Below are 12,511 nucleotides of genomic sequence, written 5' to 3' on the forward strand. Positions count from 1 at the left end.
TTTTGAGGAAGATTAGCCCTGAGCTCACATCCACCACCAACCCTCTTCTTTTTTGCTGAGGAAGCCTGGCCCTGAGCTAACATCTCTGCCCGTCTTCCTCTACTTTATATGTGGGACACCTGCCACAGCATGGCTTGACAAGTGGTGCATTGGTCCACACCCAGGATCTGAACCCGTGAACCCCAGGCTGCTGAAGCAGAATGTGTGAACTTAACCACTACACCACTGGGCTGGCCCCAGGATGAAACATATATTTTATCTTACCATTAGCATGATTCAAATTTATAATGGATTAAACACATGGAATTTCAGTTTATTTGTAAATGCTCTTCCTCAATTTCTTTCTACAATATTGAACACTTTGACAAGAAAAAAGACTATTTCTGTAATATGCACAACCTAACAGAACTGTGAAATTTTAAAATCACATTAAGATTTCATAAAGATCCTTATATATCCTGTTAGACATATACATGTGTACAGTTATACTTACTAAAATTTAACATCAGTCCTCCTTCCATATAAGCAACTAATCTTTATTACAAAAAGTAACATTCTTTTCTACAATGAAACAAACTACAGTTAAGTTGCTCAACTATTTGATAGGGGTATGCTTATTTCACCAATTGATATTTTATGTTCTTACCTATTCTAGGTGATGATCCCTTGAGAAAGAACGGTTTTTTATACAAATATGATATACTATATATCAAGGCTTTCCTCAGCAATCTATTCAGTTTTTAAATTTTTCTTTTTAGCCTGCCCAAAAGAAACCCTCTACTGACCTGGTATATATTTAATACAGCTCTTCTCTATCTCTTGAACCTTATAAACACTACAGAATTACTTATTGGAATTGTAGTGATCTTAAAGAAATATCTTCAAGCTAATGAAAATATATTTTTAAAGATGCACAAAGCATTTAAAAAATTTTATTTCCTTAGTCACTTCTTCACATAATAAAATGAAAATATTTCAGTTAAGTAAACGATGCTCCTTCCTCATTAAGCCTGCTGTTGAGATAATTAGATAAAGTAGGAAGCAAGGACAACTGCTGGAGTATCAATAGTTTCAACAGCTGAATCCAAGAACTTTTCAGATCTCTTTAATCTGTGTCAGAGAAAACCCCATAAATCCAAGTTGAATATAATAAAAGTATAAAATCACCAACTTTAACATATAAGGAACATTTTATGAGGCTTTGGACTTGCAGTATATTGAATGACACCATGTGTTAACATTCTTGAGAAAGAATTACAAAACTACGCAAGAATAATCATTAAACAGTTGTTTAATGATTTGTTTTCCAGGAATGTGGAATAAGGAATAATTATTACGTTTCCTACTACAGGGACAACAGATATACCGTAACATACTCCCACAACCTATTTTAACATCTGACAACTTGACAAACCCATTACCCTTGAGGACCTAACCTAGAAAGCTATATTAACACTCTAGAGCTGACCTCTGTAATCTAACACAAATCTATCTTTTAAGGAGGGGCAGAGCTGGGGAGCCTTGCTTTTCTCAGCAATCTTGGCATCTATAAAATTGAGGATGTATTCTAATTAATTCAAGGTACAAGTGGTTAGTTTGTACTTATTTGGTGGATTTATGATGATTTTATAGTATTTTATAACAACTGACTTAACTAAATCACTAGAATCCCAACTATGCAAAAGAGTAAATTTTCAAATTTCAAATGTGATTTTGCATTCATATGTCTAATATACTAATACAAAGTGATACTGGAGACATGGAATGCAACGATAACTGAAGTTCAAATTAGCCCAAATTTTAATATTAGAAATTAGTTATATAGCCCTCCTCCTTTTGGTTAATATTTTAACAGTATTGATAAACTCCAAGAGTGGTATATGAATCCAATTATAATTCTCTATGGTCCCACTTCTGGTAAATATAATAAGCAACATAATGACAAACAATGAAGAGAGCATAAAGTAAAGATTATGGACAAGCAACCACTTAGCTCCTGTATAACTGACAGTTGATAATAAGGGCTTAAATTTAATGTACTTACCTTAACTCTTGATGATTTCCTAGAACCTTCACGAAAGGCCTGAAATAACATGAAATTCTGAGTTAGTTTTTTTTTTAACTGGATATAATTAATATTTAAGAATCCTTCAGTTCACTGAAGCTTTTTACTAAAGTCTCATAATAACAGAAAGTTTAGTAATAAGCAACAAAGCCAGACCTAGGAGAATGTTTAAGTAAATAAAGTCATGTACTAGAATACTACTCTACTATTAAAAATAGAATGCAAACTACAGAACATGAAAATATGTATATGACACAATGCTAACAAAAATTCCAGATTTTCTGAGTGCTCAATATTACAACCATGGAAAAATAATTTGATAAAAATTGGAAGGGTATTAAAAATATTACAGTAATTTTTTTCAAGTCATGAGACAAGTTTTGGGGGTGATAACGTTATTACTTTAATTCTCTAAGTCAACTAGCAAGTAATATTTGAACATTTAGTGGGGCTTAAGTAATCAGCGTTGTGGTCAACAGAGTTGTATTTATTCAATAAATATTTAGTGAAAGCTCACTAATCTGCCAGGTCCTGAAGTGTTATTTAAGATTTAATTCCTATCCTCTTCACTACCCACCCCCAAAAATGTAAACTTTATTTAGAGAGACTAACAAACATAAACCTAGAGTAAGCAATACAGATCCAAATATATTTAAGTGCCAAATTTATATGTAGACTATCTTTCAGGAGTGAACAAGATTTACTTTTTAAAAAAGGCGAAGAACTTTCATGTAAAACATGGAAGAAGAACTAAGTGAACTGTAGAGAATGGATATATTCAGACAGACGAACACCTGAAAGGAATACAATCCTGGTACTTACAGGAATACGAAAGAAGGCATGAAATAGGGAGTGATATGTTACATTCGAGGAAAAACTAATATACCACACTTGTACTTACTGAAAATAGTATGACATAAGACTGGCTAAAAAACTTACAATTGGGTCATGGAAGCCTTATTTTAAAAGTTACATTTTATGATTCTGACTTCAATACTGTATGTTCTTCACTATGATGGAGGAATCCACGAAATACTTCTGAGCAGAGAAGGAATATGAGAACAATACTCACAGGAAATATCATAACCCAATGCAGAACGGATTGAAGCACAGAGGATAAAGTTAGAGAAATTAAAGATAAGAAGATATTATTGCACTACTATAAGGTAATGAGGGCTTAGACTGGGTTTGTAGCAGCAAAAGGGAGAAAAATAACATTTTGAAGTGACATTCCAAAAGAAAAATCAATAGTGCTTTTGAGAATAAATCTGAATGTCAAAGACTAAAAATGATTTAAAAGACTTTTGAGTCTGGATATTGGCTGTGCTGCTGACTCAAAAAAAGAATCTGAAGGATGGTCAAAGAAGATAGGAGTTTGATTTAGAGAGGAAACACAAAGAAAAATGGTAACAGAACATTCTTAATATGTGCTGACAATGGTTTTATGAACTAAAAAATTAAAATCAAGTTTAAAATTCTTTTCACGATAATATTAGAAAATATTACTTTTAAAAATCCTAATATGTGTCACAATACACAATCCATGTCTTTTAATGCTTTATTCTGCATTATTAAGTGTTAATACTTCATGTCAAAGTCCTGAACCGCTAAAACAACAATACTTTAATAGGGTTTTATGAATACTTTAAAACTGTCACCTGTCCAGAATGTCTACTGTTAACTCCATTCACATTTTTAACAATTAGGCATAACAACAAGCTGAATAAAAAAAGTAAAGGTACATATATCCTTTTGATATATATTTTTAATTACATATTGCCCCCAAATAATAGAAAAAACTTAACCTAGAGCAAATTAGATGTTATATGCCCAGTTCCTGGATTTTTCCTCCTAATCCTTGTCAAGTATTACTAACTTAACACAAGAGAAAAATGTCTTTTTAAATTTCAGAACAATATTCTGAAAATAAATGACATGATCCAAGAGCCAGGACCGATTCATTTTAAATAGCCAAAAGTCATCCCAGCCAGAGAAAATGCAAAATCTATGCTTTATTCAAAAAATAATTTGTTAAACCAAATGACCTAAAAACAGAAATGCACAGGGCTAAAATTTCCAAGTAACTTTTATGCAGTAAATAAAGAGGAGGGGCCAGCCCCGTGGCTGAGTGGTTGAGTGCACACACTCTGCTTCAGCAGCCCAGGGTTTCGCCAGTTCAGATCCTGGGTGTGGACCCAGCACCGCTCATCAGGCCATGCTGAGGTGGCGTCCCATATAGTACAACTAGAAGGACCTACAACCAGCATATACAACTATGTACTGGGGAGCTTTCAGGAGAAGAAAAAAGAAAAGAAAGACTGGCAACAGATGTTAGCTCAGGTGCTAATCGTAAAAACAAAAACAAAGAGGAAAGCATAATTTGAAAGCAGTAGATCAAAAAGGTGAGTCAATACCTGAACATGAGTTCCTAAATTATAAAAGACACTTAACAAACAATCTCTGTCTTTGTCATCTACAATCTGAGATGAGGAAAATAACAATGAAACAAGGCAAAATGTGGTTAAGTGCTATAATAAAAGGTTCAAGTGTCATGACGAGATGGAAAGAAAGATGGTAATATTTGGTAGGAGAAAAGCAAATTTCATGAAGGAAGCAGTGCTTGAGATAGGCCTCAAAGTAGAGTAGGAGTTTAAAAGACAAAGATGGAGATGAGAATATTCTAAACGGTGGAGGGAACAGCTTAAACAAAGATAACATATCCAGAAAGCACAGGTGGAATTTGGTAACAGAAAGTTGTCCAAAATGGGTAAAATACAGGTGCAAGAGTAACAGAACTGGACAGAGACAGGTATGTGAAGACTGCCAGAGTCAAGGGTTATTTTAAACACGGGAGGTTAAATTAGAAGATGAAAACTGTATTTAAAAGCACATGCTGCCTATTAAATAATCAAATAATATCACGAAGAATTACTCAAGGAAAAAAAAGGCCTTTTCTGGGAAACTTTGATTTTATATCTGGGTATAATTTCTCTATAATAGCAATATAGTCATTGTGAAAAGTATTTTTTATCTTGTATGACAAAAATCTTCATTAGCAGTTGTAAGAAATGTAATGAAAAAGTGGCTTACGTATTGTTTTCTGCCATCATATCCTAGAGATAATTTATCACATAAAATTTAAGTGAAAATATCTACATGGTAAGAAATTCAAGAAATACGGAGCCTTATTAAAGTGATTAAATATGATTCAGAGAACAACAGCTGTAAACAATCATTCAAATCATTATACGCTCCTTTACCTGTTCAGAAGCTATTAAAAATTTAGGATTGTTATTTCTGTTTTCTACAACAGCAATCTTTTCTATTTTATTCTAGCTTTTGCTTTTCTATGACTAGTCTCATTAAAGTGATGATTTCAAAGCAGTCTGCAAACATTTTTTTAACACTTTAAAAATTTAAATGAGTTTAATTAAGCTTAGATCCTGCCACCTTTTCTAGCAACTATCCATTACTCTCCTGCCTTTCCTGTAAAACTCAGTTCCCACCATCTCCTATGTACTCATCTAAAAAAAAGGAAAAACTTACTTTTTTACATTTTGCAATGTTTTGTTCTTTCTCGCCACTTTTTTTCCTTCTTTTATCATTAACCTTGGAAACTCTTGAAGCAGTTAAAGTAATCGATGTTGGGGTATGCTGAAACGCAGTATATAATTCCACAGGAACCTCATCACCACTCTCGGTTGCGCTAGTATCACCATCTTCAAAGGCAAAATAAAAAATTATTGCACATGTGCTACTTCTATTTCAAACAATAAAATAAGACAGCATTCCACATGACAAACTCTTATATCTCCATCTTTCTAAAGAATAAGCACATTTTTTCACTTCCTCATCTCACTCATAATTAGATACATTTAAATGAAAACTACAAATATCATTTCTCATACATTAAACTAGAAAAGATACAAAAGTCTGACAACACATTCAGGTGGTATGACTGTGAGAAATAGGCATTTGTATACATTGCCAGTGCGAATTCAAAATTACCTACGAGGTGGAATTTAGCCATATCTAGCAAAATTACATATGCACTTAACCCTTTCATTTAACAATCCCGTTTCTAGCAATCTGTCCAAAGATAAAATGGCAAAAGTAAGAAAAGGCATCCAAGAGGGTTTCATTGAAGGTACTATTTGTAATAACAAAAATAAAACAAAACAAAAAATACTGGAAACCCAAATGCCCATCAAACAGGAATGGTTCAATGAACTATTATTCAAAACCAGATGTACTGGTATCAACATATTTTAAGCCAAAACAAAAGTTATAGCATGTTATACTTCTAAATTCTGTTCCTAAAAATGAAAGAAATACCATTCCACATGATAAACTAAGGCTCATCAAATTTCTGAAGAGCAAACATATTTTAGTTCTTCTTTAAACCAATAGGTTACGTATATGTAGGAAAATTTTTATTTTAGTTTTTAAGTTTTTATTTTCTTTTCCTCATTTCCACATTTCCTAAAATAGTACATTCTTATTCTATAACCGGTAAAAAAGAATATTTAAAATCTACACCCGAGATTGTAAATTATCTATACAATCAACATTCATCAGTAAAATGTTTACATCCAACTAAAAATATGCAGGGCACTTACTGTCTCAGTCACACTAATCTTAAATTAATGTAGATCCTTTTCACCCACCTGACATATTTTCCCTTTTTCGGCGTTGTAGTAGCACTGCTCTCTCTTTATCCAAACTCCTACATTAGAATATTAGATGATTATTTATCAACCTTTCATAAATTTAGATATAAAGCAGATCTGTTTTAAGTATGATAGACTTTACAATTCCTCTAATGTTCTTACTGAAAAACCAACAGTGTAAAACATATGTACTATCCCTTGCCTTAATGGTTTAGATTTGATCTAGCATAATTAACAGTAGAGCCAGTTAAGTGACTATATTGTACTCTCTTAAGAAAATAATTTGTTACTTAGGAAACTAGTACATTTTTTTTTCAAATTGAGTATTTAAAGCAAAAAGTCCAGAAAAAAAATAATATTAACAATGTAATTAAAATCGCAAATGAAATTTCTTAAAATAAATGTATGACACTGAATTAGAATCTATTTGCATTATTACCATTTGCCTAAAATTATTTCCACTTTTGAAATAATAAACATTTAACAATTAAGTAAAATACTTCATTAACCTCCTCCAGCCTCCACTCATGAACTACATCATCCATAGTCATTGTTTTACTCCCCCCCTCCAATTTTCACTGTCCAAACTTATTAATCTAGAGGTCAAATAACACTAGATATTCTTAGATGGGAAAATAAGGCCTCTAGACTGAAATGCCCACAACTCAGTAAGAGACCTGCCTTAATGTCTACTAGAACATGTATCTGGGCATCACTGATGACTATCCTAGTTATCACAAAATGATAAGCAGCTATCACTCAACCGACTGCTCTCCCTAATAGTCAGTTTTTAATCAACTCTTATTGAATTCATGAACAGATATTTACCACATCAAAAACTATCTGGCAAAGGGGCCAGCCCCATGGCCGAGTGGTTAAAGTTCCACATGCTTCTCTTGAGCGGCCTGGGTTCGCAGGTTCAGATCCCAGGCACAGACCTACTCCACTCACCAGCCATGCTGTGGAGGTGTCCCACATACAAAAAAAATAGAGGAAGACTGGCACAGATGTTAGCTCAGAGCGAATCTTACTCAGCAAAAAGAACCCTATCTGGCAAAAAGCTAGTAACTATCATCAAGTGAAACAAAATCACATAGTAAAACCTCACTCATAATAAAGAAATGCAAAGTGTAACTCTGAGATTACCATTTCTCACCTAGTTAAACTGGCAAAAATCCAAATCTATCAAACACTCTATTGTAAGGCTTGGGAAAATAGGTATGCTTATCCATTACTGGGGGGAACTCAAAATTGTCCAGCTCCTACTGGAGGGGAATTTGGTGATATCTGTCAAAACTTTCCATATACATTTACCCTTTTACGAAATGATCCCACTTCTGTTTACAATTACAAAAGACTGGAAACAACTCAAACATCCGCGTAAAGGGGACTGGTTGAATAAACTACAGTACGTGAAAAAGATGGAGCACCTTCACGTTATTGGAAGAAATGAGTCAATCTCTATACACTACTATGAAGTGATCCTCAGCATATATTTTTAAGAGAAAAAAGAGAAATGTGGCAAAAATTCTATATAATATATTACTGCTTACATAAGTAAGGAGGGGAATACAAATATGTATGTACATAGCTGTTTCTAATAAGAAAGCAAACACTGAAAGGAATAACCAATTTTTAAACAATTGTTACTTCTAGGGTGGAAGGAACAGGGATAGAAGTTAGACTTAGTTGAATATACTTGGTTTTAAATATTTGACTTTAGAATAATGGGACTACTTACATAATTATACAAATATATAATTACAAAAATAAAGTACAAAAAGCAATCTTTAAAAAATAACTGGATTACTCATACATTTCTGTAGGAATGTAAAATGGTACAATTAATCTGCAAAATAGTTTGACAGTTTCTTCTAAAACTAAACATGTAACTACCATATGGCCAAGCAATTGCACTCTTGAACATTTATCCCAGAGAAAACAAAATTTAGGCTCACACCAAAACCTGCACACAAATGTTCATAGCAACTTTATTTGTAATAGCCAAAAAGTGAAACTGATCCAAATGTCCTTCAATAGGTGAACAGTTAAACAAATTGTGGTACATATATACCATAGAACACTACTCAGCAATAAAAAAAGAATGAATTACTGATATATGCAACAACTTGGCTGACTCTCCAGGGAATTATGCTAATTTTAAAAAGCCAATCTCAAAATGTCACATACTGTATGATTCCAATTATGTAACATTCTTGAAATGACAAAATTATAGAAATGGAGTATAGATTAGTGGTTGCCAAAGGTCAGGGATGGAAGGGGCAAGAGGAGGAGGTGGGTATGGCTATAAAAGGCAACATGAGGGATCCTTGTGATGGAAATGTTTTGTACCCTGACTCTATCAATGTCAATATCCTGGTTGTGATATTGTATTAACACTTTTGCAAGATGTTACTACTGGGGGAAACTGGGTAAAGGACACAGAGGATCTCTGTAATATTTACAACTGCATGTGAATCTACAATTAACTCAAAATTAAAAGTTTAATTTAAAAAAATTAAAAGTAAAACTAATAACCTAATCAACATAAGGGTATATCCAGTTGGTGTTATAATTACACAGTGAAATTCTTTCAAAGAACTTCAAACACAATAAATTAACAAGACACCCCTTGTGGGAAATATCTTAAGAGAAAAAAGTTCTAAACTGTTTTAACATATCATATTGTTGTGCTAGTGTTGGTACTGTTACTCTGAGACTGTTGTATTCTTCTATGGGATTAAGCAATTGAGTAATTATGTGACATTTTAATGATCTTATTGTCTGTGTTGTTGAGAACTAGGATAAAAGGAGATACAGATGGACTATAGAAATGGTTAAATGAAAACCTTGTATTCCTAAATTTAAATTGCAATTATCAGTATAAACTCATGTATTTTATCTTAAAAATAAACAGACAAAATGTATTTCCTAGCTTTGTCTACCAAAAAGACTTAGCAACAATGACCAATCCAGAAGGAAGGAGCATGACTAGCTCTCAGATTGTGGTCTTGAAAAGCAATTCTGACTTTGGGGCACAGAAATATAAGTTAAGTTCGAGATATCTTGTCATACCAGATGTCAAAAGGACTCAAGAGCCAACTTGAAGAGGTTCCCATTGACCAAAAAGGGGTCAAAAATTGAGTATCAATAAGAATAAATGCAACACACTGGTATCCAATACAATTAAATCCCTGAGTTCATAATGACACTTAAAAATTTTTTCATTATTCTGAAAACTTGTAAATAAAAGCTAAGAATCAATAAGCAACTACTGTATTCATTGAAATATACCTTAGGAGAACTGGACAGTTAATAGGGGAAGTTTGTTTCTATAGAAATATTCCAGCTAATAAGTAATGAGCAAGAGAATTATAACATGTCCCTAATTTACAACCCCTAATAAAGTAATGGATGTAAAGAATGACTAGCAATGAGTCCTATCACAGAGACAACCAGATATTACGTGTCACCTGATAGAACACAAGTCTATGAAGTAGTCTTACAAAAAGAAAAATTGAACCCAAATTTGATCACACACCTATTTACAGAAATATAGAGGACGAAGAAACCTGTTAAATCATAAGAACGCACTCAGCAAATTCATCAGGACAAATAATTCAGTTCCTTAAAGAAACACGGTACAAGGGAGATTGGGGTTGGTGGGGTAAGGGAAGTAGGTTTACCAAGCAATCAATATTTTCTTAGTGACTGCATGATGACAAATTTTGTTGCACATACAATAATGGTTTTGTGGTGAGACCTGAAACCATAAGGCTTCTGGAAGAAAACGTAGGCAGTACACTCTTTGACGTCAGTATTAAAAGGATCTTTTCGGACACCATAACCCCTCAGATGAGGGAAACGATAGAAAGAATAAACAAATGGGACTTCATCAGATTAAAGAGCTTCTTCAAGGCAAATGAAAACAGGATTGAAACAAAAAAACAACCCACTAACTGGGAAAAAATATTTGCAAGTCATATATCTGACAAAGGCTTAATATCCATAATATATAAAGAACTCTCGCAACTCAACAACAAAACATCAAACAACCCAATCAAAAAATGGGCTGGAGACATGAACAGACATTTCTCCAAAGAAGATATACTGATGGCCAATAGGCACATGAAAAGATGCTCATCATCGCTGATCATCAGGGAAATGCAAATCAAAACTACACTAAGATATCACCTTACACCCGTTAGAATGACAAAAATATATAAAACTAATAGCAACAATTGGAGAGGTTGGGGAGAAAAAAGAACCCTCATACACTGCTGGTGGGAATGCAAACTGGTGCAGCCACTATGGAAAACAGTATGGAGATTCCTCAAAAAATTAAAAATAGAACTACCATACGATCCAGCCATCCCACTACTGGGTATTTATCCAAAGAGCTTGAAGTCAGCAATCCCAAAAGTCCTATGCACCCCAATGTTTATTGCAGCACTGTTTACAATAGCCAAGACGTGGAAGCAACCTAAGTGTCCAGCAACAGACGAATGGATAAAGAAGATGTGGTACATATATACAATGGAATACTACTCAGCTGCAAAACAACAAAATCATTCCATTTGCAATAACATAATTCTCTCAAGGTCCATCCATGTTAAGTGAAATAAGCCAGTGAGAGAAAGATAATGTGTGTATGACTCCACTCATATGAGGAATTTAAAACTATGGACTAAGAACAGTTTAGTGGATACCAGGGGAAAGGTGGGGTGGGGGGTGGGCACAAAGGGTGAAGTAGTGCACCTACAACATGACTGACAAACATTAATGTACAATTGAAATTTCACAAGATTGTAACCTATCAATAACTCAATAAAATAAATAAATAAATAAAATCAATAAAAAACAACAACAAAAAATAATGGTTTTGTGGTTATGGTTTTCTTTTTAAACAATTCTTTTATAGATATATATACTGAAATACATATACACATAAATAAATATATGCTGAAATACATAAGGATACATATAAGGAAAATAATATATCTGGGATCTGCATTAAAAGAAATACATGGGGCCAGCCCCAGTGGCCTAGTGATTAAGTTTAGCATGCTCTGCTTTGGCAACCCCAGTTCGGTTCCCGAGTGTGAACCTGCACTGCTCTATTAGTAGCCATGTTGTGGTAGTGGCCCACATACTAAAAAATAGAGGAAGATTGGCATGGATGTTAGCTCAGGGTGAATCTTCCTCGGCAAAAAAAGAAAGAAAGAAAGAAAGAAATATATGGCAGGATAAATGAGAAAAGATTGTTAATAATTGTTGAAGCAGGGTAGTGGAAACATGCAGGTTCATTATACTATATTACTTTTGCATAGGTTTGAAATGTCCATAATAAAAAGATTAAAACACACACACACACACACACACAAATAAATGGGGAAAAAACATATTACTGCAAACAGGTGGAATGACAGTAGAGACCTACAAAATTCTGTAACCAAGGGAATGTCCTTCTAGTAATTCTTTAATAGTGCATTCCAGTGAAAAAAGATGCCATCACTTAGAAGATGCACTATTATTTTATGGATCATTAATAAAGTAAAAAACCTAAAAAGTAAACCACGACACATTATCAATGGAAGAGTCTTCCCGATTTTAGAGATCCTGGAATACAAAAGAAATAGTAAACATAAAAATGAAAAGTGTATCTTAGAATTGATGAAATACAGTAATCAATCAATTGTTTAATCTAGAATTCATACATAAAACTTGTAGTAACTAAAGATTACCTCAGAAAAATTACTGGCAGGCTTATCAGTAT

General features: G+C 33.4%; 1 protein-coding gene across 5 annotated transcripts in view; it reads right to left on the reverse strand.

Moving 5' to 3' along the window:
* The window catches only part of KMT2E (lysine methyltransferase 2E (inactive)), a 95,683-nt gene that overhangs the window by 27,569 nt on the left and 55,603 nt on the right, over positions 1–12,511 (reverse strand). For all 5 annotated transcript variants that reach the window (XM_070505424.1, XM_070505413.1, XM_044769578.2 and 2 more), the window contains 3 exons: positions 6,733–6,791; positions 5,612–5,784; positions 2,045–2,083 (listed from right to left, as the gene is read on the reverse strand). In XM_070505424.1, coding sequence (XP_070361525.1) covers positions 2,045–2,083; positions 5,612–5,784; positions 6,733–6,791 — 271 coding nt within the window. The remainder of the gene's footprint in view (positions 1–2,044; positions 2,084–5,611; positions 5,785–6,732; positions 6,792–12,511) is intronic.

This window comes from Equus asinus, chromosome 1 (assembly GCF_041296235.1).
Source record: "Equus asinus isolate D_3611 breed Donkey chromosome 1, EquAss-T2T_v2, whole genome shotgun sequence".
Lineage (NCBI taxonomy): Eukaryota > Metazoa > Chordata > Mammalia > Perissodactyla > Equidae > Equus > Equus asinus.